Source organism: Notothenia rossii, assembly GCF_949606895.1.
Source record: "Notothenia rossii genome assembly, chromosome: 9".
In the NCBI taxonomy this organism is placed as follows: domain Eukaryota; kingdom Metazoa; phylum Chordata; class Actinopteri; order Perciformes; family Nototheniidae; genus Notothenia; species Notothenia rossii.
This window is the reverse complement of record NC_136907.1, coordinates 66,561,743-66,588,766: the sequence shown is the minus strand read 5'-3', so window position 1 is coordinate 66,588,766 and position 27,024 is coordinate 66,561,743. Positions and strand designations below refer to the sequence as shown.

Here is a 27,024-nt window from a genome sequence, read left to right as displayed (position 1 = left end):
GGGAGCAGAGGCCTGGTTCCAGGAGTCTGCCGGCAGACGAGACGTATGTCCTCCTCACCACATTCCTTCCCATCTTAGATCACTGAACAGCTCTCTCTCCGGCTTTCTGCCCCCAGTCCCTTCCCACCCGAAGCAATGTAACTCTTCATTTTCGCCCGGATGGCACCTTCTAAAGAAACCGAATGGCACAAGTGTAATAAACTGAGTGCTTCCAGTGCAGATGCAGCTGGTGCTTTAGTGCAGGTGCATGAGTTTGAAATTCAGATTAGTCTGAGGTTAAATAGTCAAGGAAGGATTTCCTACTTCCATTCAAATGAGACTATCCAAAAAAGAGTTCGGAGAAGTCTGCTCTGGAAATACATGTGTAGCATAAAGGAATAAGCCTCTGTAGCCTGGGGCGGTGTCTTTTATATTTTGGGATGACTGTGCTGCTGAGTGAACCGGCTGCAACACAAGCCACTTCCAATTTCATATTCATAACTTCCGAGAAGAGTGAGGGATAACAAAATAAATATAACGACAAGAAAGCAAGGGAGTATAGCTGATGGAAGCTAAGCCCATATACTAACCGTCACATCCAGAAAGTCAAATCTCATCTGGCTCAGACTGTGGAAGAGCAAGGTCATCCTCCGCAGCAAACACTGACTCATCTCACACCCACATGCACACAATTTGAAACGAGAAATCTTGCATGCAGATATCTAATTGCTTTATTGTAAGAACACTGCCTTAGTAATCTAGCAGTGTGCACAGCCTCAAAAGAAGGACACATAGGGACACCAGCTGAGAGTCTTTGGGACAGTAGCCTACGAACAGCCAGGCTGTAGCTCCCTACAGCTATCTGCAGAACATGTCACTTTTCTAAGGAATAATGACAGCAAGCACAAACTGAGCCTGGAAGCATCACAGTGGCTGCGTTTTCATGACAAGTCATGTCCTCTAAACAGAAGCCCCTTCAGAGTCTGCCGATGACATACTTGAGCGTAGAGCGCCCTCTAGGGGACAGAGCGCTGACACGAAAGGACATGAAAAGCAGTCAAGCATACCAGTGCAACACATCAAAGCTCACCCTATGCAAATGTAGCTTTGAAACATATTTTAAAAATGTTGACTTTTGATATGCAAATGCTGCACAAATTCACAATGCAAGCAGGTTTTCTGTTTATGTGTTGCATTTCAAATGCAAATGTATAATTTATATGCATATAAAGTAAAAATACACAGAGTCAAGATGCCTTTGTGGTTTTATTCATCTTTATGCAAGTCAGCTGTCTTGAGCATGAATACACAGCAAGTGACCCCGGTAATAATCCTGTTTTTTCTAGTATGCTTCTTTGACAAGTGTTTCTGTTCGGAGTCGACGTGGCTGGCAGACGCGTGCTGAACCCAACCAGGAGACAAGACGAGCTGCCTGGAGTCAGAATCTGCTGCAGAGAGGGAGATTTATGGCCAAGGAGGTCACACGAGGTCGAATGTGCGAGCTACCACACTTCATCATTTTTAGATGTCACACAGACGCACTGTCTTAAAGCCTTCATGCTTTGAGGAATAGAGTTGTACTTGCTTACAGAGAAGGCCCAGTGGCTTTCAAAATTCAACATCCATTATAAAAGCTTTTCAAAATATTGGGATTATGTCACAAGCTCTGGGTAGAACAAAAATGATGTCAAAGGAATGATTTGACTGATGGTTCATCAATGTTTGGCGGCTGCAACATCACATACTAATCTTTCCAAAATAAGTTGAGTCTGCTGCCAGAGGATAATAGGAATGTAAATTGCCAGAAATCCACCAAAGTACGAGATTAACCCCCTCGTCAGACTACACTCTTCCAGTTAAGAGAATGTGGGCCTGCTTAATTTTTCCTGGTAAATGAACTTACGTTTAAAGATGCTTTAGCAACTAAATGTTTAGCAATACACAATTATTTTAAAAACAGAGAAAAACAAACTGTGTACTTAAGACGGAAGATATCCGCAGTCATTACCCTTTAAAGGCCATTTAGTTAATTAAACTTTGTTGATCAAACTGCTAGAACACAACAACAAAGGGTCACATTCTGCTTTGGGAACAGTACCCTAGCTTCTCACTGCCTCACTGGATATCTACCACCAAATACTGAGCAGTGTTCCCAGCCGATAACAGAAAATATATCATAACCAGGCTTGAACGGGCCATCAATCATTAAGGAACAGGCTTGTTAATCTAATAAATGTGCCACTAAATGAGACCTGCAGAGCATAATGAATGACATTTTGATTATATTATTCTAATGAGCAGCAGCCACATATCAAATGACTGCCGTGTGGTGTCACCAAGCAGTTTCATTAACCTGGTTTCCATTACACAGCCCAACAGGGACAGCGAGCGCTTACTCACACCGTAATGCTTGACTCGTGCTTCAGCTTGTCAGCTGAGGCCCTCTTGTGGGAAAACTGGCAAATGTTGGTGCAGCTGAGAAGTCAAAAAAACAAAACACGGGGCTGTTGTTTTTCAACAGTGATTTTAATCTCAGAAAATCATAAATTCATACACCTGTCATTTTCACAAGAAGTTAAATGCAAGGGGTTTCAGAACAGAACAGGCTGCAAGTCAAAGAGCGGCCGAACAGAAACATATTGGTATTGTGTCAAATACAGATATATTTATTTAAAAAAAAAATCTTTGTGTTACACTACTTTAGACTACAGCCACAGTTCAATATCTAGCAATCTGCATGATATTTTAATGAACGTGCTTAACTTGACTAACAAACTCAAAAATGTGGCTTCTCTTCGCCTGGTATTAGTTACAGAACATGCCATCACACACACCTTCCGGTTTACTTGAGTGATCATTTGAACTTAAAACTATTAGGACTTTGGAACAGCCTTTGCGTGGCGTCATGCTTCACTCTTCAAGCCCAGTCAAGCTGGATCAAATCGAACATAAAAGTCATTGTCAAAGTATTTATTTAGTTGATTAAAGGCAGATAACTGTGGTCTTGTTGTCTTTTCACTATCTATTCAGTGTTTAACTGCAGGGACATTTTCTTTTCTAATGAGCTATGCAATACGAAAGTCCAATCTTGCTCTTGCAGACGATATTGTTGATGTGTGAAGGGAGCCTCTTGATGATTTTACACGATATTTCTAAGAGAGTAAGGTTTAAGACAGAGGGTCGAAACAATCCATTACGATTAAGAGCTGAAGGTTTGTCCTTCTGGTGGTTGTGGAAGCTTCATATTTTCTTTGGACATCATTAGACGCCTTAACTCTTGAAGAACGATTTTAATGCTATAAGAAGTCTGCCATTTCGCTAAAACTGGTATGCTACGTGAATCCACCTGTGAGATGAGACAAAAGCAAAGCAGCAGATCAGTCATTGTGACACAGAGGTTGACAGTGACTTATTACATCAGAGCGTCGCAGAACTGCAACGCCAAACAATTTCTAAGCTCAACAAATAATAAGACGGAGCAACACTCTTTGATATGTGATGATGACACTTACCAAGCCGTTGGAATTATTTATCCCATTCATGCTTAATTTTGTTACAAATCTAACATTGGGGGACAGCTCTGGGTATCTCTGTCCACATTCCATTTTCAGACTGTATATCCTGTTCTCATAATTGGTCTGAAAACAAGAGAAAAAACAGATGCAAGTCAGTTACAGTATCTATAAAGGTCTGCACAGAATAGGACTAAAGCTTTCTGCATTACATATTGCATTATAAAAAGACACAATCATTTCTACCAGAGGACCCAAAAAGCTATATTTAGAAATAATTCATGAATCTATGTATTAGGGTAATTCTGTTTGCATAGAAACTCATTTAAAACACCTGAAAAATGCAATGCAATTGGTTTCAGAGCACCAAACTTAAAACTGTGACTACTCTTCTGAAATGATTAAGGAGGAAGAAATCAAGAAGTTTAATTAAAAGTTTGACTCACCATGACCCTTTCATATTCAGGTAATACTCTTCTATCAATCCAGGTTAAAGTCAACGATCAAACATGTCGTGATATTAATAATTCATGTTGCTTACCCTAAAATATGGTGACTCATCTGTGAATGAAGACAAGGAGCGTCTAGAAGGGATCCAGGAGATCCAAAATAAGCCTGTGCTGCTGCGCTTGCAATACACTGTCTGAAACCTACCGTGCACACTTCCTGTTTCTGCTGCACAAAAACGTTGCAGAATGACACCTTGGCATTGCATGTTCTGCAATGCGCCTATTTGACATGTGCGTATTGCAATGTCGATGCTAAAACGATACATCGCTTAGCCCTACTCTTTATTATAGTTGACAAGTCTCTGCATTGGAATGACAGTTATGCTGAGTTCGCTCTGCTTACTCTTGATGGTCCAATGATCATGCCTGTCCACCGTGTGAGGGTCATATCTTCGTCATCCTCGAGGCCCCAGCTGACTGTGCCATCGCCTTCGCCCTTCTGCCCCTCTTCAAGCTCTTCCAACAAGCGAAAATTGCGTGGAACTTTAACTCCTAGAACAACAAGAACAGAATTTGTAAGAAACAGATTTGACAGCATTATATGTTTTTTTTTCTGTAGCCAAACCCTGTAATACTGTTGCGTATTCCTCTGTGCCATAGAGCTCCAGGGTCAAATTACAAACACATCAGCGAGCCTCAGTGAACTTTTGCTCGGACCAAACGAGCCCTTTGCAAATGGCTCGTTGGAAAACTGTGACAGGCACATGTTCTATAGAGCAAAAGGGTATTTAAGAATCAATAAAGTAAATGGAGCTGAAACAATGTTCACCGTGTCCACTCTATGTATTGTTTTGTTGTTAAATATATTTGCGAGTTAGACTGTTGCTCAGACAAAAACATTTAAAGACAAAATTTGAAAGATTGGAGAGTTTTGACTTTCCTCTAAAAATAGAACTGCAACGTCATTATGGCAGTGTTTTGTCACTGTTGGTGCATTCACTTTGCATCAATAGAATAAGTTTGAGATGTGAAACACTGGTTGGAAGAAATGACTCAACATTTTAAATGTTCTGATGAATATTTAAGTAAAAGATGTTTTTAAATGCAGTCTTGACAGTTGTTTTGAAACAATGGAGCATATTAGGCCTATACTGCTAATTTGTAATGAATGATTCAAAAATATGTAGTTACTTATTAACATCGTACAAAACGAATTAGCAAAAGAGACAGGATACATTCTTTAGAAAATGATGTTGGCATGAAATAAACGGCCTGAGAGGCACTCACAGCTTTGTAAATGAGACACTACTTTCAGCTCATGTCTAGTGGAGTAGTCGAGGGGACAGCACTTAAGAAAAACTGCTGCTATTCATAATCATGAAGACAAATTCACAAAAGGGAAAGTGAAAATAGCTTTTTGAAAAAGCACCCGGGACTGAGGCAGAGGACACAGTGAAAGAATATTCAAATGTTCCCTTTCGTCATCCAACTGTCATTTCGCCTCCTCCAATCTCAGACAACATTCATCAAAGTGAGCTGTCACAAGCCACATTTTAAATCAATATTTCACATCTGGTATGCAGCGGCCACAATGAAGGATTGACTCTTAAGTGGCACTCACATTTTCTCTCACCAAGTCCCTTCAAGATTTCACATCTTTATCAATGTACAAACACTGGTGAAGACACCAATGTTAGCAGCTCATTTTAGCTCACCAGTTGAATACTGGTACCAGCGAATACGTCAGCTGTTAACAAGAAACTGCAGTACAAAAAAAAAAGCTTAAGTTAGCACAGCTGATTCTTTTATCATTTAAAAAAGGAGGTTTAAAACCATTACAAATGTTCTAAAGCCCAAAGAGCCAATGCCAAATCGCTTAGTATACAACTCCTAGCCTTGTATTGGTTTTGTGTAACATGAAACAAAAGCAGTACATTTGGATAGCTGGCCGTTGTCAGATGTTCGGCATTTCTTCATATTTGCCATTTCATAATTTCTTGATTGTATTATCATATATTAAGTTTCAACTTAAAAAAAATACAATCATATTTTGTAGTTAGGTTTAATATTACACTTGCTGTGAGTTTGTTGCAGTATAAACTATTTCAAACCAAATTAGCTGCACATTGAGGAAACAACTACCATATAGAATCGAGTTATGGATCTAGTTTGTCTTAAAGTGGGCTTTGTAGAGACCACTACTATCACACATGATAAAAGACAGAGTTGGCCTCTCGGGTATATTTAGAGCTGTATAGTTTTATTTTCCTTCACCATTGTTCTGGTCAAAAAGCCATCCAAGCACTCTTGGTATTATTTATAGGTTGGTGGTACACAAATCTGAAACATGTCAAATTAAGTGTATGGGGGGGGGGGGGGGGGGGAAGAACGCCAGTAAAATTACAAAATAGGCACACTTTTGGTTATTACTATATCAAGAATATTAGCCTGACTGACTATAATCAAAGGATGTAGGTAAAATAAATGATTCAATTTATTTAAAATCAAATATCCTCACTCCGTCATTGTTTCGTTGGCGTCTGTCTGCCACTCCCTCATATAAACTCATGTCAATGGGCTACTAGTGATTTAGACCTTGCTGGGTTAAAAATGAATCAGCCAACTAGGTAGTTTCGATTATGAAGTTACTTCCCGTTTATCCAGTTTGCAATTATATCTTTGCGCCGTGAGACTAATAAGATGTCTTTAAAAACTGCGTAGGACGTACAAAAACATCATAAATAATCGTATCAATATAATTGAGTTTTTCTGTAACTCACAAAATAGTTTATTTTGCAAGTTTTACAACCACGCTTTTACGCGGAGCACTCCAGCATGGGCCCTGACTACTTGCTGACTGCGTGCTAACAACAGCGTAGCATCTGGTTTATACACTCCCACACCTAACAAAGGCAAGCGTCTACCTAACGTTAAATACACTGATATATTTCCTGCATCTATTCCTAGAGGTACAGAGAATAAACTGTTAAAATGTGACGTTAGCAAGCGAAGTGCTGATCAGTGATCCAAGAGAGACTGGTTTCTTTATTAACATGTCAATGACGCTGTTGCAATGTGAGGTGTGTCACTGAGAAGCCATCCAAAACCGCCGCACCATATTTGAGACTTGAATTAATGCAACTCAATTGCTATAAATCCACACAACGGACATGTGTCTGGACAGCCAATACAACATGGTAATAAGTGAATTCGGATCATAAACTTAGTTATCCGGACACAACGAGACCGTCGCTCGTTGCCTCGCGGTCATGGAATATTCTAGTAGTAGTTGCCAAGTTAGCTAAATATAGCTAGCACTGTCTGCGGTTGTTTACAATCCTGATATTTAGGCAGTCTACAGCACAATTAAACTTCAACAACACATAATACAATATATGAGGTCTTCTTTGCGAAACATTGGAGCCAATACATGCATTAATGACGCTTATTTGCTACACCTTAAGCTATTTTAGCCAATTCACGGAGCAAGCTATTTGCTAGCGCCATGGGATATATGGCCCCCGTGATATTCACTGCTTCGCGAAGAGAAGGTATTGACGAAAACGTTACAATTCCGCGCAACTTAAGTAAAAATGTCTGTTATGAGCTAGTTGCCACGTTTGGTCCCGAAATGACAGTGCGTCCGCATTTTCTATCACACTTTAAGTCGCTGTATATGGTTAGTTTGAAGGCACACAAACCTGAGGAGGCCGCCATCTTCTTCAACCGAGTCCAGAAGCAAACAAAACTATGACATCACCACAGCCTTTAAATCTGGCAGACAGCGGGCGGGTGTGTTCACAGCAAACCGCTTCACACACATCTCACTGTCACAAGCAACCTGGACTAACTTTAAGACTTTTTTTACCATTGTTTTCAGGTCAAATGTGTCAGGTTTGTAGAATCTCTAGAACTCGTAGACAATACAATTGGTATAACTTAAGTTACTACTAAGACCCTTTGTTATGCCAAATGATGTCCCATAAACATATTGGGAACATAGGCCTCAGAACATTGCATCCTAGAGCACACATGTAGAGTAGGGAACATGGGATCCTTATTCATATTCCCATGCTTGCCATATCTCCATACAGTTGTATGGCTGTATCAATCTCAAGAACATAGGCCGTGGAAGAGCACGTCATTTATAACTCGGACTTAATAACATACGTAGAACTGGGGAACATCGGACCATTTTCTTCTAACCAATGTGACATAGGCTATAGGAGCCTACATCTAGGGAAGATAAGATTGACCATGACCCCAATTCCTTTAGCTATCTCTACTCTGCCTATTGCTTATTAGCACACATTAGCCTGAGAGAAAATTGGCTTAACAGTAAATCAACTGTATAAAAGCTCATCTGACAAAACACAGTCTGCTGTTTAGGACGAAGAAGTAAAAACTTCAGCAACACTTAGTATAGAACAACCTTTTTGTCAGATCAATATGTTTTTAGCAATAGTTTGGCAAAAAAGGGTTGTAAAAAATATGTATGAAGCAATTTGATTTGCCACAAAACGACAGATCATTGAGATACATAAAAAGAAGCACAACTCCAAACAAAAGTTCTTCTTTAGATTCCAAGTGTTTCTAGAGTTTTGACCTCTTCAATTCCCAATCCCAAAACTGCTACAATTAAAAGTAAATATTTGCTTGGTCACAGATAAGACAACATGATGGATGTAAAAAATATCAGTTAAAGCGAGACTGCCATATGGAACTGTGCCAGTGGTAGTAACTATGGCAACATTATGTTCAAATGTACCAGAATATAAACTGTAGCCTACTTGAATCTTTGAAATCTATTTAGTAATTTAATCAGTCTGAAACAAAAACTTTAAAGATGTTACAGCTGTAGATTTGAAACGATGTATAAAGGCTTTTAAAGTAAACCACATCTTCTCCCATTGTTCAGTGTCTTGCTTTCGAAAAAAAAAAACCCCACTGGTTCACTAGTAGCCTACAAACGTATGTTGCTGCAACGGGAAGATCTGTGTTCTCAGCCAAGGGTCATAAGTTCCTCAACTCAATATCCTCTCATGACACATTAGGGAGACCTTTAAAAAGAAGTCTAAGCAATGGTTTTTCCCCAAGGTCAAATGTTCAGTGCGTTTTTCCCTGGGTCCATGTTGAAACCACCCACCTACAGATTAATTCTTCCTGATGCTATTCTCCTAACCTTAACCTACACCCTCATATTTACGAGCAAGAACGTTACCATTAATAACGTCAAACTAATTTTAACCATAAAAACGTCATTTCAAAACATGTTCCCATGTTCTTTTGCTATTAAACTTCGTTGCAAGCCCTTAACAATCTTTTACAATGTTTATATCAAGAACATAAGACCCATGGAACATAAAATGAGCCCGTTGCAACCATCAAACATCGACATTTTTGTGGAGAACCCAGTTCACATATTAAATAAATATATCGACTGAGTTATGAGGCGATGTGTTCAAGAGAAAATATATCTAACCTTTCATAAGTGCAGATTCTTTTGATAACGACTTTGAAGATACTCAGGGAAACATAATGGGAACAACTTAAATCTTTTTTTAGTAAGCATTATTTTATTTTCCTTCTATTAACAAGTAGTCAATGCAAGCTACAAAGACAATTCATCTTACGAAATAAGTGACAGGCGTAATACTCGTCATAACAATGTACAAGTTGGAACAAAAGAGCTTTTGACCATGAAACAAAAACAGAAAGAATGTAACTTGAAAACAGGTAAAGTAATGAAATACAAGCAATTCTAAGTATTAGCTCCATTCATTTATTTTTCTCTTTTTTTTTAACAAGACACCAAAGTCTGAATGAGTCATGTGGTTATTCTGGATCATAAGTTGCCGGATATTTAAACATCTAATACGCCCAGAAAACATATGGTGGTTCAATTATACAAAATACTTTTTACAGCACATGAAGAGGTTGACACAGGATAGCATTTCAAATGAAGGACTGTACATAATTGCAGGGTGTGCCTTAGGCGAGGAGACGAACAGTCTTTCCAGTCACCGTCAAGTAATCCTCGTCAGCCAGGGCTCGGAGCGCCTCGTCAAACAGCTCCTTAGTGATCGCCTGAAGCAAAGTCACAAAGAGGGAAGTCATTACAGGAAGTGTTGAAAATGTATAATGAATGATTACCTTGTTTATCCCAAATAGTGTCATAGCTTTTCAGAACCTTTAATGTCATTTTATTCCCAACAGTGTTAACTTGCTTGCCAATATCTAAAGATGCATTACTGTTATCTTACATCAATGTCATGGACTAGAAAATAAAAAACCTCTGCTCTTGTAAAACTAAATTAGAAATAAGCACACTTTTCTCACAGCGCTGAAATCGTAGCATCTCAGGAGTTCAAAAGGAAATGTAGTTAAATGTAATGGAATTATGTTCAAGTAAATGAAAGGCAAAATCAAAAATATTTACAGTTTCAGATTGTCCTCTGAGATCATCAAGCAGCTGATGGTACTTCATGGCAGGCGTCTTTCCTCTGGCCTGGATCAGTTTCTTCAGGGCTGAGGCAATCTCCTCCCTGCGTTTGCGGGCAGTGGCGCTCATACCTGGAAGCACAAATTAATACATTCATAAAAAGGAATCCCAAGGAGACATTTTCAAATTGAAAATTGGTCAGCTAACTGTCCTGCACCCTAAGATATTCAGTTTTCTCCCATATCAGTTAAGGTAAATCAGCACATTTTTGCGCTTGAAAAGCTGGACCCAGTGATTTTTTGTAATTGTTACTGTAATTAATAATAAAAAAAACATATAAATCTAATGTACTTCTTCAATATGTTTCTCACCCAGTCAGCTGCTTTTGTTGGCATCATAAACACTACCAATACTCGCTTCAGTTTTTGAAAATGGGTCCCTTTTTTTCAATACCTCTCCACCAGTCATGTCACACATTGACTACACAAACTGTTCCAACAATTCAAATATTTGCAATGCCTCGTGTTGAATACCTGTTGTGAGAATGGAGATGTCAACAAATCCTGTTCTGGGGTCAGTGGCCGACTGTTTGAGGGCCTCTCTGTGCAGCCGCTTGGCCTCCTCCACGTCGATGGTCTCCACCTTCTCACAGAAGCGCACCTTGGCGTGGGCCTCTGACAGGCGGATCAGGGACTCCAGCTGTCTGGGATAGGCGGACACCATGCCCCGTCCACTGCCTATCTTCCTCATGTCTACATAGGCCTGATGAACAACATTACACAACTCTTAAACACTGCTAACAATTACCATCATGATCATTAATTATGGAAATTCAGAGAAAACACACCTCAATTAGAGCCTGGCCGGCTTCCTCACTCAGCCTTGGGTGGATGTATGTTCGTGCATATGCAATGTAGTCCCTCAGCACAGCCATGTCGAGGAACTCTTCCTCAATCTGCTCCTCGCTCTGGTAGTACAGCGACACCAGGTGGTGGGCCAGCCTGCGGTCGTAAGCCTCGTCCTGGGGATCCAGCATCAGGAAGATGAGGTCGAATCTGATGGAGAACAAAAATAAATAATAGGATAATTAATAAAACTAAACCTTAGAAATAAAAAGTATGACAACATCCGTATGGAGTTAGGAAAATGATTAATTTGAACAGTCATGCTTTCACGGTTAAGGATATGATTAAATACATATTAACTATTCATAACTGTTGATATATTGTGGTTTTAAGGGTGTCTATTATCAACAGCTGGAAATTAGCAATGTTGGCTAAAGCTGCCCCATTTGTGACAGTTGATTAATGGAGACTGTCCACAACACTATAAACAAATATACTAAACTAAACTAAAATGCATGACTCCATTATCAGCTGTTACACACACTCAGGGGCATTATACATTAATTGCTGTGGGTGATAAGGAATTCGGTATTACTTTAATAAAGAATTGACTGTATAAACTTTATTTCTCACAATTGCTTTTCAACAATTTTGATTCAAGGCTTCCAGAGTCTGGATATGTCTTGGTTTAAGTACCTTGAAAGTGGTTATAAAGTGCGTACGTTTTACTTCAAAATCTGTACAAAACCTTCCGGTGTGTCAGTGGGACTGTGCCGAGTAATGGAGCTCACCTGGACAGCAGAGTGTGAGGCAGTTGGATGTTCTCAATCGTGGTTTTTTTGGGGTTCCACTGAGATTCAATGGGGTTAGCAGCAGCCAAGACAGAGGTGCGGGCATTCAGCTGGCAAATAATTCCAGCCTGCAGACAGACAAGACAACAAGGTTAAGAAACGGCCTTTTGTAACATCACAAACAAGAGTATTCCGTCTTATCTACGATTCCCTGTAAATGTGTCTCACACACCTTGGCAATGGAGAGGGTCTGCTGCTCCATGACCTCATGCAGCACGGAGCGCGTGCTGTCACTCATCTTGTCGAACTCATCGATGCAGCAGATGCCGTTGTCGCTCAGCACCAGAGCTCCGGTCTGCAGGACCAGCTGCCGGGTCTCGGGGTCCTTCATCACGTAGGCGGTGAGACCCACGGCGCTGGAGCCCTTTCCCGACGTGTACTGGCCGCGGGGAACCAGGTTAAAGACGTACTGCAGCAGCTGGGACTTACTGGTGCCGGGGTCTCCGCAGAGCAGGATGTTCAAATCTGCACGGAAGTTTCCCCGGCCGGTCTCACTGAAGTCCTTACGAGTGCCGCCAAATAGCTGCAGCAGAATGCCCTGAACAACAGAAATGGGGATTTTGGTTATCATGACATCATTATTTTCATTGTTTGAGGCTGTCAATCAAAATCTCTTAATCAAATCAATTACAGGAGACGCCCATCAGAGATTTTTGTATTTGCTTGGGAAAGCCCCCAAAGGAAGTTATTTAAACTAAAAAACATTCAATTATCCAGGCACATAAGTTAAGCTTTGAATAGGAATATATGAAAGGGGGCAATAGAAATTGAAAGTTTGTTTTCATTTTTTCATTCTTACTTGCCGGTGAGGGGCAGACTTTTAGCGCCAAGTAAGCAGGGAGCTCCGGGAACACGGCGAAAACTAAAAACATCGTTCATTTGCGCATAAATTGCAGCATTACAATAATGCCTGAAAATGTCAAACTAATTGTAAGTAACATGTGTCCAGTTAAATAAGTGTCCCAGTGAGCCATTATTAAGAATATCATAGTGTCAGCATCACAAAAGTCCTGAAACTAGCTTACCTACATTACTGCAGTCAACATTATTACCCAGTCTCGGATTTCAATTTTTTTCCTATCGTGCACGCAACTCTCTTTTTTACTAGGTGCTTGTGCAGAAAACACTCATGTTTTGGCTTGCTTCCATTCACACTCACACACCTTTTTGATATCCTCATGCTCGTAGATGCTGGGTGCGAGGGCTGAGGAGAGGCGTTCGTAGACGTCTGGTTTGGCTGCCAGCTCCTTCAGCGTCTGCACTCGGTCTTCGGTGAAGAGCTTCTGCTCAGAGTTCTCGTCCACACCGTGCAGTCGCTTCTCGTCTGTCTTGCGGAAGTGGATGGCATCGATGTGAGTCTTGTACACCGACTTGACGTTGCTCTGACGTGGGTTCGCACGCATGGGGACCGCTCTGTAGACACCTGCAGGGACATTCAGGGGACTGTTAGGATGGCTATGATTGACAGGAATATATATATACAAAGAAAATACACATTTATTTTATATTAGAATGCCACAATTCCAATTTAACGAAGCGTAAAGTTATTTTTCAAGATCTTTTTGAAAATATGGTCCATTTCCTGCTTTTCATTTAATAGGTTTTGAGTAATTTGGGGTTTGGAAGAAGATCCAACTTATTGTCATTACGTAGTACAGGTGTGTAATGAAACGGTTTCTCTGCATTTGAGCCATCCTAGTGTTAGGAGCAGTGGGCTGCCATTATGTACGGCTCCCAGGGCAGTGGGTTGGACATAAAAAAAAGTTACCTGAAAAGACAATACTTCAGCTCTGGAACATCTTAAAGCACAATTTGGACTTCTTTGTGCTATTTTAACGTCACACGATAAAAGAAAACGACTAAGAATCGATAATAAAAACAGTAATTGGCTGACAAAGAGATTCAGGAAACCTCACCAGTGATGTTAATACGGTCTCCGGGCTGCACTTTATCCACCAGGTCATTGTGAGCGTAGACAATGGATGTGTGTGGTGTCTGGCCAGCCGGCATGTCATCAGGAGACTCTTGAATTTTGACCTGTTGTAAAAAGCGAAAGATCAATACACGAACAGATGTCATGACCTCCACAGCAACACGTCCCTAATTAACACTCGGCAAATTCTGAGATTAGGTGTCGCCGGGTGAAAGCAATCTGTCCCTTTATCAACCCTGCCGAACTCTCACCATCTGTTTGTCGGAAAATAGGGAGCGATTGTGAACGAGCGCCAGGCTGTGGGTGGTGTTGCAGTGGCGGCACACAGCCGGCTCTGCGATACGCCCGCGATCCACCTCCACGCGGGTGCTGAAGGCGCACACCTGGCACTGGAAGAACGCCTCCTGCATCTCGGGGATGAGCTGCGAGGTGCGGATCACCATGCCGCTGATGGTGATCAGCTGATCGATGTCTGTGGAGGCAACACATAAGGCACACAGACGCTTTAGCCCGGAGCTGATACCTCACGTTTGATCAAAGCAGGGAACAATATTCACAGAAATCTCCCACTCTAAATGTGGGATGAAATGTCATGGCATGGGAGCCCTAAGGAAAAGTGTGATGTCACTTCACGTAGGGTGAATGAATGAATCCACACACACACACCTTCTGGGTTCAGGTTCCTCATGTTTCGGGTTTTCAGGGCGTTGTAGGGGCGGACTTGGATCTGAAACTCCAGGATGGAGTCCGGAAAACGCTCAAAGAAAAGCTCGTTCACAGCCATGTCGAAGGTTGGGATGACTTCCTGCACAGGGAACACATGATACATTTAGGAGACAGAGAGCAAGAAAGTGAAATATAAACTTTAACAGCAGGAGAAAGAAGCTCAACACGGACACTCACTTTTTCAGAAATGAAATTAATCTGTAGTTGTTGTTGAGTTTTATATATTTGAAGTGGGCTTTTTATTGTTGTTTTTATGAATGTTAGCATGTAAAGTGTCTTTGAGTACCCTGTAAAGCTCTCTACAAATAAAATATATTATTATCCTGTAGAAAGTGTGAAAACATTAATACCAAGTGTCAGTTCTCACTGTTTTCAGCACTTATACATTGGTTTAAAAGTATATATCTTTTTTTTTTTTTTTTTTTAAAGGACATCATGGCACCGGCATTTTTGTATCACATGCATGGTGTTTAAACCAATACTGTTCTGTATTTTGAGAAGGCTAGGCATAATATAAAAATGTTATAAAAAACATTATACGAGTATGATCTCTTTCTAACATATTATTATGTGGCTGTTCACGCACTTGGGTACATTTCTGCTCCGTTTTTTTTTTAATCAATTATTTTAACTTAAAGACCAAAACGGAGATGGATGAATCACTATTTATGAATTTAGCAAAAGTAAATGCAAACATGGTGCAGGTTTTTCGTATAGAAATTGCACAAATGTATGTATAAATGTACTGTATAATGCACATGAGGTCATTCTAAAAATAAAAAAAGGACCTGTGGGTAGCAGATGAGCTGCCTGTAGAGTTCTGCATCAAAGGACTGCACATGCAGACAGCTCACATTCAGCACCGGATCGCCAACAACACTGATCTGTGACACAGAAATAAAAACATTCATATTTGAGATAGACCTTAACTGACTCTCTAGGAAACATCAATTGCAATTTGATTTAAACCAACGTAACGGATCGACATGATGTAAAAAAGGTACACTACCTCTTCCAGCTTCTGCATGTATAAAGGCTTGTTCAGGTCCAGACCAGCGTTCTCATCTTCAGTGGAGGTTGGGTCAATGAATCTCTGCAGGAACCTCTGAAAGCAAAGTGACGCAGAGCATGCAAATAATTAACTCCTTTGCACATAGAATTAGTCATATTTTCTAGCAGCTGAAATGCAAGATTAAGTACCTGAAACTTCTCCTTGCAGGTCCCGACATTCACGTCAGTCCCCCAGATCACCAGCCTCTGGCCTGCGTTAGGCTCACTGGCTACAGCCCCATCAGCAGTTGGCTGTACAAAAAGAAAACATGAAAAGAAAGTGAATTAACTAATGTGGTTTTAAGTTCATCAACCTTAACGGTTTCAAGATATCGTTCTTATCATGTCTGATGCAATTACAATAAATGAAACACAATGTCATGATAGCATTGTTCTGCTGATTTCTACTCTTACCGGCTCCGACTGGAGATCGACTTGTGGGCCCTTCCTCACTGACCCAAGATCAGGACGCTGTCTGGCCGGTGTGCCTCGCACCCCACTGCGCGGGGTCCCTTCAACCCTGGAGCTGGGGGTCCCGTACATCAGAGGGGAGCTCATGTCCACTTCATTGGGTAGGACTGTTAAAGAAGACACCGGAGTTAACTCAACTGTGTAACAACAAACAATATTACTAAGTCCCTGCATTTCCACTGGATAGGGCTAAAGCAGTCCATTAACAAAAAAACGTTAAATAGGAATACTTTACCCATAAAATGACTTTGAGAATTCAAGGTTGAGTAGTTCTTATACAAAGAAAACATTTCTAGCATGACACCAATGTCAACAAAGAGAACGGTTTACAAACTCTCAAACAACACGTGCAGTATAAGTCTCATCAAGTTTTATGCTCATTACTTACCAAACTAAAGCATTTTCACTTAATCCTCACTTTTATAAACCCTTCCGTACGAACAGTCATATTGCACAAGGTGTGCGAAAGTTTTGAAAACAGATATTTGATATAGTTGCATCTGTTGTTAAAGGTTGACTCCCTTTGAGTTTAAATTACAAGACTTTTCTCAGTTTTTTTTTTATTCAACTTCTTTTTGGAAGAATTCTAGACAACACAGGGTGAAATATTGATATACAAATGAACTTTTAGCGGGTGAACTATTCGTTTAAATGTGGGCCTTTGTGTGATGGGTACCTGAGGGTCTTGGGCTGGAGAACAGAGACGTGTCCTGAGGGGGTGCTGGACTCAGCAGGTCGGTGGCGGGGGAGGTGGGCATCGGCATCAGGTCTGCGTTGGAGGAGTCCTGGCCCCTGCGCCGCTGAGAGGGGGGAGAGATGGGGCCCTCACTGCTGGCTGCAGGTACACAAAGACACACAAACAACTTTATAACAGTACACACAGACACCTACAACCATGTGGACAAGTCTGTGGCATCAGTTGAAAACACAAGAAACTGTTGAGAGAAAGATTTCCTTTGATTTAAAGAGACATGGACTTACGTGTGGAGGGGTTGCCGTCCCTTTCTCGTTTGCGGCCACCAGGAGTCGATGTTGGGGAAGACATTGTTGCTGTTTTATCTGAGGATTACATTTAAAGTAAATTAAGTTTATCCTGAATAATGGCTGCCATAGTAATGAAGCTAAAACAAGAACTCTAGTAGGATTTTGATGTATTTCGAACACCTGCCAACTGACTTATGGAAGTCTGGTTGTTTTGTTCGATCAGTCTTGTTTTCTGTTAGAGGTAAGATGGGAGAATAGCTTTAATTATACTTTAAAGTTTATTTTGTTTGGTGCAGCCACAACATTTTACTAGGCTGACTGTTGCAGGTGTATATTATTGTAAAACACTGTATTTCAATCATTTAATTTAAATTGTATCTCCTCTCCATGCAGTTTTGTTGAGATTAGTCTGCTCAGTCTTGCAGAAACTTTAGATAAAAAAAAGCGTTATTGTCCCTTTTGTTTTGCTCCACACAAACACTTGTTAAATATAGTCATCAAAGTGAGACAAGGTCCAGATGAGTTCATTGTTAATGAGTTTGGGGGAGTCTTTAACAGTCTTTAATATTGTTTGTCACCACTATGATCCAATGTTTATAATTTAATACATTTCAAATATAATTGACAGCTACAGTTTAATCTAAATGAAAGTATAATGAAAACAGTTATCTAGTATCACATCAAAAAAGGTAAAACACTGACTTCTTTTAAGTGTTCATGCATCAACTCCCAATTATTCAGAAAAGTAGCAAAAGCTTACTTACATGTTCAATATATGTGACCAAATATAACAGTTTATTTTGAGTTTTTGAGTCCTTATTAATACATAATTGAATTGGGCTTTTGCTACTTGAATTTAAGGTTTTGGGCCAGACAATAACTTTTCCACCATTTGACATGTGGCTCAGAAGAAACAATGAGCTGAAAAGTAATGCAGTTTTTAACATGATTTAACACTTCAAAGTGAGCTTGAAAGCTGATGCACATCCTCACAAACATGCGTGATGACAGAAAATATGATTCGTTAAACACGATCAATAGATTAATAAGAAATAACATAAGTAAATGGTGTTAAATCCTACCTCTTCGTGTGTGTACGTCCGATAGCTGCAGAACTGGCGCGAAACTGCGAGTGACGTAATTTTCGCGGGGAACTTTGGACCAATAGAAAGCCAGGATCTTCGCTTTTTTCCGGCCGATTCCTCCACTGCAAAGGGGTGTTCATTTTGAGATTAAAGGATCGCGGCTTTAATTTAAATACAATTAAGTGTCTCAATATATTAAATCAAAGTTTTAAAACAATTTAAACTAGAGGTATTAATTTATATTATATTAAAATGACGATATGCTTTTCCTGCACGTGGCTTTATTCTCTTGGATACCCTTTGAGCTAATATGGTTTGGTCCAACAATAAATGAACATTTTTTTGCCTCTTCTTTATTGATACAGTTTACAACATTCAACAAATGCAAATACATGACAAAACCACGTCACCTGAGAACAGGAAGTTTTTCTTCATTACTCAGATCAGGAAGTGAATACATTTCTGTAAATATTAATAAAAAAGCAATAATACACTGTTTGAAGAGTTTAAGACTTGCATCATGAAAAGGAAAAATGAAATACAACTTAGATATTTGGGATTGCCCAACTCATTATACAAAGTTTTTATACAAAATACAAGGACTTTATACTTGAAAAACCTTTTTTAAAAGACTGCTGTTTTCGTTTTATTCACAATTAATTATTTTAGACGAAATGTTGAACAACTCAAAGAAGGGACAGATGGTGCTGTAAATAGTCCTTTTCAAAACCATTTTAAATCAGTTTAGGTAAAAAGAGAAATATTTACTAAAAGTAAGAACATTTTAAAGAGTAAGTGGATAAATAATGCATTTGTTTGGAAAAATTAGCCGTCTGAGGAAATTTAAATATATTGAATAATTACAGTGATTCATCAAAATAATGCATTGTATTGGCTTTATTTGGTGAGACAAATCAAATAAGTATTACTCTATCAAATCAGACTTAATACTGCAAGTACGCTCAGTGACCACAATGTGGCGTAGTTTCATTTCAAAAAGGGCTTTGACAGAGGAAAAGTACAGCCACTTCCTGAAGGGGAAATCATAAGGAGTGTTTCCGAGAAGTGTTAGAACATGTGTCCCTTAAAGTGGTATCGAAATGCTCTGTAAACATGACTCAGTGCATAAACCCGAAAGAAACAAAATACTTGAATTAACTGATAAAGTATCTCAGTTCTATTACACATGATTAATACCTGTAAAATGCATATGTCTGAAATAAATGGTTATTGTAAAATCAAATTCCTTGTTATATTCACAAGTTAAGCAGTCTTTGGCAAATATTGGATTGGTTCCCTTCAAAAATGCACATTATAAATAAAACACAAACTAAAGTGATATAAAGTTGTAGTAGACAGTATAGAAAAATAATAAGATTAATGTAAACAGGTGGTAAATGTCCATGCATTATGGGAGTTAATAAATACCACACAAAGGTGTAAAAAGGTTGTTAAAGAGTTGATAAAGTATATGATAACATGTAATGATGTAAATAACTTTTGATGAAAGGGTAAATAGAGGCTTTCGTAATGTTAATGCCAATAAATATAGCTTATAAAGACACCTCATTGTCATACATTAGTCTAGTAAACAGACTTTTTTATGGCAACTCTAATCATATAAACACTTACTACATCTGTATTTAAAAAAACTACAAAATATCTGTTCCTATTTTCCTGATCTATCTGATTTGAAACCCGTTAGTAAGATGGGACCAGATAGTTTGTTGCCTGTATGTAACAACATGTTGATGTTCAAGTTCACTTATTGGTTAAGAATGTGATCCATGTTGACGTGTGTGTCCGGTTACCCTCCGTACATTTGCTCTCTCTCTGTATGTAAATCGACTGCTGCAAACCACATTAGTCAAATTAGTTTTAACTAGGGCTGCAAGTAATTCAAATGAAGTGGATTACAAAAAACTGAAAATAAATCTCAGAGCCCAAGGGTACATTTTGAAGTTGCTGGGTTTGTTTTGCAAAAAAACATACCTGAAATGTATTTGAACATCTGTTAATTATCACTTGTATCTGATGCCCTATTGTGTCTTTGTCATTTAACCTCTTTTTAGTTATTTTTGAGTCTTTTTGTAGTGGTTTTATGTGTCTTTTTGGTCATTGCATATCTTCCTGGTTGGTACGCTTCTCTACAAAATAAATGTTGTAGGTCAAGGCCAAAGGGGGCCCCTGACACTTGGGTCCTGCTCAGTAGGCCCATTTATAAATCCACCCAACATACAGAGCACTTATATGTTAATGCATAAGTAATAACGATCCAGTAATATAAAAATAAACCTGAACATATTCTGCACAATGAGTACTTTTACCATTGAAGTACATTCAGCTAATAATACTTATCACTGTGTCATTTGCATTTTGATTCCAGACGCTTTGCAGTGCTACTTTAACGTTAGTACAACCTTCTTGTTTGTGAGACATTAATAGAGCTGGTTACAAATTAAACTAAGTCACAAACACCCAGAGGCTTCAGTATGTAAACAACTCTGAACCATTCATACAATCGTAGTGAAAAGGGGGTGGCACGAGCGGAACGCCCCTCTCTCCTCAAATGGGAGGTTAAAGCACACCACGTGACCCCCGTTTTGACTTGACTGGCTCGTGAGAGGGCGGCACATGTGACGTCAGAGGGACAACAATACAAAACACTGCGCGAAAGTACAGATGCCCCAGAAAAGTGTCAAGAGTTTTCAATGACAGGAGCCTGACAGCCAACAACAAGGGGCAACACAACCAAAGAACATTTTATATTAATAACAAAGCAAAGAAAAAGGGCGTGTGCACAGAAAGTGAAGCTGCAGTGCTGTCTCGACTTTTTGTGCCTTTTTTTTTACAAGTTTATATCGTTCCCAAAACACGTGGGCAATCTACCAGTGTTCATGTGTGACATATACAGCCTGGACTCACACTACGTGTCTCCACGATGCAACATGAGTTGGGCAATGGAGCCTGCTAACTTCTACGAGAGCAACAAGCTGTGCGCCCCGCAGCAGGGGGTCTGCAAGCCGGGCAGCAGGAGCGAGTGTTCGGCCGAGGACGGCACCATGGTGGAGCTGAGCACCGCCGCGCCAGCCATGTACGATGACGAGAGTGCCATCGACTTCAGCCAGTATATCGAGTCCATGACAGCCGTGCCAAACCTGGAGCTGTGCAACGACGAGCTCTTCCTGGACCTGTTCAACACTGTGAAGCAGGAGAAGGCGGATTTCTACAACATGCAGAGCCCCGCGATGCCCGGGGACATGCAGCAGCTGTCAGCCCAGTACGCAGAGAGGAAGGCGGACAGCGGGATGGAGAGGGTGGCGTTCAGCGCGCCCATCAAGCAGGAGTCCGACTGGAGTGACAGCGAGATGTCTTCCTCCCCCCTACCGTCCCAGATCGAGAGCTGCGCACAGACCTCCGTCAGCCTCCTCTCCACCGGGCAGCCTACTCCCCCCACCACCCCGGAGCCTGCCTCTAACGTCAGCTCGGCCAAATCCTCCCCGAGGAAGATGGGCAGAGAGAAGGGGAAGAGGGTGGACAGGAACAGCATGGAGTACCGACAGAGGCGAGAGAGGAATAACGTGGCTGTGAGGAAAAGCAGGGATAAAGCGAAGAGGCGCAACGTTGATATGCAGCAGAAGTTGCTTGAACTGGGCTCTGATAACGACAAGCTTCATAAAACTATCGAGGGGCTAACCAGAGAGCTCTCCGGGCTCAGAGATTTCTTCAAGCAGATGCCCAACCCCGCCTTTGCGAGTGCACAGAGACGGTGACAGATCAATGATCCTATGAACTGAGCATAATAGGAGACATACCTCAACAGACATTTCGTTTTTACCATCTGTACCAGATGTATTTTAAGCTTACCATAATGGCACTGGAAAATATATGATGTTGCTGCCATATTTTTGTGGGATTTTCCTCTGTATTAAATTATTTTACCACTGCATTTACATGATGTTATACCTGATATGGTACATGTTTTATAATTCCAAACTTTGTATAAGAGCCAGAGCATGATCTTTTATATAGTTTGTATGAAACCTTGAACACATTTTTGTTTATGGAATCTATAATAAAATTGCTGAAAAGGTGCATAAATATCCTGGTCTGTGAATTGTCTTTGCATGTTATATATATTTATTGACGTAGGAGCAGCTGGAGTGTAGAAGAAGTGAGAATGTGAAACAGGAAATAGAAAGTCAACTCAGCAAAAATACATTCTTTTATTGACGCAGTTTCAGAAATCTTAAATACAGAGGTAGAAAAAAAGTTTTGCTTGACAACTTCAAAAAAGTATTTACAGCCAATATAGTTGATGAAGCACGTGGGCTTCTCTGACAGACTGCATGCCACTAGTCCACCTTTGGGCTGTCAACTCCTGGTCCACAGTCTCACATATCATTAACACAAACAAGACCTTGTCTATGCAGCCGGTTCACTTCAGCTCAGCCCCGAGCTGTCAGGGAGGCCTTCAGAGAGGTGGGGGCGGGGGCCGAGGCCTAGTGAGCAGATCCTTGGAGCCTGCTGAGGCATGAGGATTGATAACATTAGCTACTTGCCCTGACAGCTTCAGAGGCAGATCTCTTCCAGGCCGATCCAGAGGGCAGGCTTCTTGGTGACGACTCGAACGTAAACGGTGAGGGGGCCCACCTCTTTACCCAGAACATTCTCCACATCGTAACCTGGGAACTGAAAAAAGCATTATTTAAAAGTAATTAAGAGCATTTTAAGCTCATCAATTATTTTAAACAACTCCCTTTCAAACACCCTCTACTAGCTGCACATGAAAACAATATATATTTTTTTAATCTGCTGAAGTTGCAAGATTATTTTGAATGCACTTAAGGTCCTGACCTGTGCACTTTCCCTTGGTCAGCAGTATTTCTGTTGATTTAAGTATCTATTTTTGCACTCACCAGTTGCCCTGTTAAAATGCATGAATGCCTACAATGATAAGATAATAAACAGCTCAACTGCCTTAATGTCATAAAAGAAATATATTATAATAATCCTAGAGTAAAAACTGCATCTAACTTGAAAAAATAAATAAAAATACACTAAATAAAAGAGGTGGGTGGAAGATTAGATCACACTTTTGGCAGCAAATTCCTTTAACTCTATCAGTGACACACATGACTCAGGGCTTTTTCTTGTTCAGTGCAGGCCTTATCACCAGACATGAGCAGATGACAGTGCTTTCAGGACACATTGACATAAGATCAATGCTCTGAGCAGTTAATCCCAGAGTTATGTAACAGTGTGTTATAGGATACGTACCTCATTACCCTCCAGTGCACCAGTGTTGAGGATGGACATTATCGTCTTCTCCTGCAGCTGTCGGGAGAGATGAAAAGATTTGCACGTCTTTTTAATTATCGCCTTAATGTTGTTAATGAACAACAAATGCAGCGCTCACACAGTGTGCTGGCCGGTGAGTAACAGACTGATAGGCACTGGATTATCAGTAGGCTGATAAAAAGAGCGCTGATAGTTTTATCAGTTTGGCTCGCTCAGTTTTCTGATTACAAAGTCTCAGCAGGTTTTACAGAATAAAATCATGCAGATGCACATACAGGGAAGGATTCTGTTTGTTCAGACTATTAATGTGCAGGTTTGTACTAGAGAGGAACCACTTTGTTTCTCAAGGACACTTCAACAAGCCTGGTGTTTGTTTATCTAAACTTTTGAACCCATCCTAACTTGTTCTGCTACATTTGTTTTGCATTTTTAGTGATGCCTCCCTTTTTCCAGTTTAAAGAAATAGTTCAACATTATGGGAATTCTACTAAAACTACATATTTTTCTTGATAAGAGTGAGATGAGAAGATCAATACCCCTTTATGTCGGTGGTAGTTTTAATATTGCATTAACAATTAAGTATCTTTGGGTTATCGACTGACAAAACAAGACATTAAAGGCATCACCTTGGACTTTGAGACACTGGGATGGATATTTTATAGACCAAACAGACTAGAAAAAAACAGCAGATTAATGAATAACACAAATAATCGTTAGTTGCAGCCCTATTCTTATCAAACTCGACAAGAAAGCGAATACATATCGAAAATGTTGATACATTTATACTTGATGAGTCCTATAGCACATAGCATTTTCTTTTTAAAAACTCATTCTTAAAACACAATAACACTGTTTTTCACCTTAACTTTCAAAGTGCAATTAATTATCGAGGAACTCAGGAACACTTCCAGTCGAATCTTCGTGTCCGGCTTGTCCACCAATGACTGACAAGGAACACAGTGGAAGTTTTGTCTGTCGAAAAAAGAAGACAAAATAATGTGAATGCCATGATGTTTCTTTGCATTGAGACATTTTTTATCAAAGCTGAGAACTCACGGTTTTTCAGCTAAAATCTCTAAGCTGTCACTCCCACAGTGGTTGCAGGCAGGCCATGAATACGCTGTGCTTTCATCCACACCAACTATCACGCCTGCAAGCAGAAATTAAAGAGTTCAAATCAAATACTAAGACACAACAACCAGCAATTATTGCATTATTACTTCTAGTTCTTTAGTTTACTTTTATGAGCCTATTTTTAATATGATTTTATTTACATTTGATTCTAACAGTTTGAAATATTGAAGCCACAAACATAAATGATCTACACATAGATTTGGAGCGTGTGAATGTTTGTGACGGGGTGTAATAGATAAACACATCCCTTCCAGTTGTATCTGAGATTGCAGAGATAGACGCAGCAGAGAGCTCCATGCCATAAGATACCAAATGTATCTCTTGATAAATGGCTCCGGTACATTCCGGTCTTCAGCTTTTTCCACCGGTTATTTCCAGAAGATAGTATTCATGCACGAGTGCAGAAGATAATATGCTTGTTTTATTTTCTTCCAGGCACCTGACTAAACATGTACAGCCAGAGGGGCCAGAACTAAGTGGCTTCACAGTGTGTGAACTATAACCTCCACTGTGACACAAAGTCCACAGATGCAGATCATTGTCTAGTTTAGACAGCTTTTTTTTTTGCAACATTTACATAATTGGCAAATAATCAAAGAACGCAAAGCAATATTAGAATAAGACTTTCCCTTTATACTCGGTTCATAACAAAAAAGTTATTTTATATTGTAATTAAGTTGCACATATGCTGTCTGTATGCAACACAGATTTAGAGGGAAATGCAACGCGCCCTCATGTCGTTGTTGCTCCCCTAATCTGACATTTAGAGCCATATGGGGGAGCAGGCATCTTTATTTCACTGACACAATGACAGATGAGATGAATTCAACCAAATTGCATGTGTTTTCACCTCATAAAATCCAAAACAATGACAGCCTGAGGACACTGAATTACAAAAAGCAGAAAGCGATGTCTTGAAGCCACATCAAGGCCTCTTGCTGAGTTGTAAACGTATAAAAAACAAGTGGTTTTCTTCCCCTGAGAGATCAGGCTGGTTCTGCAGGAATAACTTCAGATGAGGCGAGTTAAATAGAAACCACAGACTCAGTGGGGGGGGGGGGGGGGGGAGGCTGACCTGAGAGAGAGCAGAGGGAGTTGGGTGTGACCTCGGCGCAGAGAGGATCCAGTCTCACAGGTTTGGGCAGGGTCTTCTCCTGGGACTCAGGCAGCGACACCGACTCTGACGTGGATTCAGAACTACCCTCAGGGTCCGCAGAGCAAATCTCCAGAACGGACTGCTCCGCACACAGGAGGACACCTGGATATGGAAATTAGAAATCAAAATATAACGACAGAGGAAACAAAATACATAAAACCAGATTATTGATTGTATTTATCTCATAATCAGCTGACTAGTTTAGGTGCAGTTGTGATGTAAACTCCATTTGGAGCAAGAAAAAGTTTCATAAACCCTATTTTTCCCATATATCCAAAGTACATACATAATATATACCTCCACTTCAATGACCTAGTAACTATCGCTGCCAGATACATTAACTTTACAAGTACAATATAATTCTCTGGAATTATAAGTATATGTTATAGTTTATTGTTGAATGAATTCATTCACATAGCAACTATTGTTTTTATCACTGTTTTTGAAGATACAAATGTATTGCTATTTATTTAAAAGGCCTGTTCTACATCTATTGCAGTACAGCCCTGGATTTCCATGTGAGTTATGAAAATAAAAGAGCAGATAATGGCAATACGCAAGTTAAGTACAAATATCTCCTTTTTGTTCTTGATAAACTCAACGCAGTCATTTCATCTCCACCACTGTCAGGGTGACGTTTGCACTCAGTCCTATGAGATCAAACACCTCATGACAGAGTGGCTGACTGGCATGTGAGGGCACAGAAGCTGTACCATGTTCTCTGATGGCATCTCTGAATGACATGCGACAGGCAGCGGGGGAGTTCAGTGCGTGGAGGACAGAGGAAGTGAGCGCACAGGAAGTGCTCACACACAGGGCCACCGTTCGCCTGCACGGCCTCTCGGGCTGCTCCTCCTGAAGACTTGGGTCTGAGAGCACCAACCAAACCTCACGCTGGCCTACATCACTGCTCTGAATCAGAAACACAAAGAACAGACTCAGAAGTACTTAGAAACAGCATGACCTAGAAAGAAAACAGCTCAAAAGGAAACACGAAATAAGCACAAATTGGATGCAAAACGTCATTTCTTGCAGCTTTGAATAGATTATCAACACACAATGCTGGGTTCTTGTACACCAGCATTATAAAGCGTGTCGGTGTTTTA

General features: G+C 40.2%; 4 protein-coding genes across 4 annotated transcripts in view; 1 reads left to right on the top strand and 3 right to left on the bottom strand.

Annotated features, from left to right (window-relative positions):
* Positions 1-2,486: 2,486 nt before the first annotated feature.
* ube2v2 (ubiquitin-conjugating enzyme E2 variant 2) lies at positions 2,487-7,795 on the bottom strand. Its single transcript, XM_079648920.1, has 4 exons — positions 7,642-7,795; positions 4,344-4,492; positions 3,492-3,617; positions 2,487-3,325 (listed from the first exon to the last, which is right to left on the bottom strand). The coding sequence occupies exons 1-4, from the start codon at positions 7,655-7,657 to the stop codon at positions 3,179-3,181; spliced, it is 438 nt and encodes a 145-aa protein (XP_079505046.1). The 5' UTR covers positions 7,658-7,795; the 3' UTR covers positions 2,487-3,178.
* A 1,699-nt stretch (positions 7,796-9,494) lies between these two features.
* On the bottom strand, positions 9,495-18,441 carry mcm4 (minichromosome maintenance complex component 4). The gene is made up of 17 exons (XM_079648530.1): positions 18,325-18,441; positions 17,240-17,317; positions 16,935-17,093; positions 16,202-16,365; positions 15,938-16,039; positions 15,747-15,842; positions 15,526-15,621; positions 14,678-14,816; positions 14,263-14,483; positions 13,995-14,115; positions 13,242-13,501; positions 12,251-12,616; positions 12,019-12,146; positions 11,230-11,437; positions 10,916-11,144; positions 10,380-10,513; positions 9,495-10,027 (listed from the first exon to the last, which is right to left on the bottom strand). Exons 2-17 carry the CDS (start codon positions 17,301-17,303, stop codon positions 9,932-9,934), a joined length of 2,583 nt encoding a protein of 860 aa, XP_079504656.1. The 5' UTR covers positions 17,304-17,317; positions 18,325-18,441; the 3' UTR covers positions 9,495-9,931.
* Positions 18,442-21,008: 2,567 nt separating this feature from the next.
* On the top strand, positions 21,009-22,428 carry cebpd (CCAAT enhancer binding protein delta). Its single transcript, XM_079648095.1, has one exon. It carries the CDS (start codon positions 21,225-21,227, stop codon positions 22,098-22,100), a length of 876 nt encoding a protein of 291 aa, XP_079504221.1. The 5' UTR covers positions 21,009-21,224; the 3' UTR covers positions 22,101-22,428.
* Positions 22,429-22,534: 106 nt separating this feature from the next.
* The window catches only part of spidr (scaffold protein involved in DNA repair), a 35,647-nt gene continuing 31,157 nt past the window's right edge, over positions 22,535-27,024 (bottom strand). Inside the window, exons 13-18 of the mRNA XM_079648094.1 lie at positions 26,632-26,830; positions 25,838-26,020; positions 24,685-24,778; positions 24,489-24,600; positions 23,608-23,664; positions 22,535-23,019 (exon numbers count right to left, since the gene is read on the bottom strand). Coding sequence (XP_079504220.1) covers positions 22,900-23,019; positions 23,608-23,664; positions 24,489-24,600; positions 24,685-24,778; positions 25,838-26,020; positions 26,632-26,830 — 765 coding nt within the window. The 3' untranslated portion in view covers positions 22,535-22,899. The remainder of the gene's footprint in view (positions 23,020-23,607; positions 23,665-24,488; positions 24,601-24,684; positions 24,779-25,837; positions 26,021-26,631; positions 26,831-27,024) is intronic.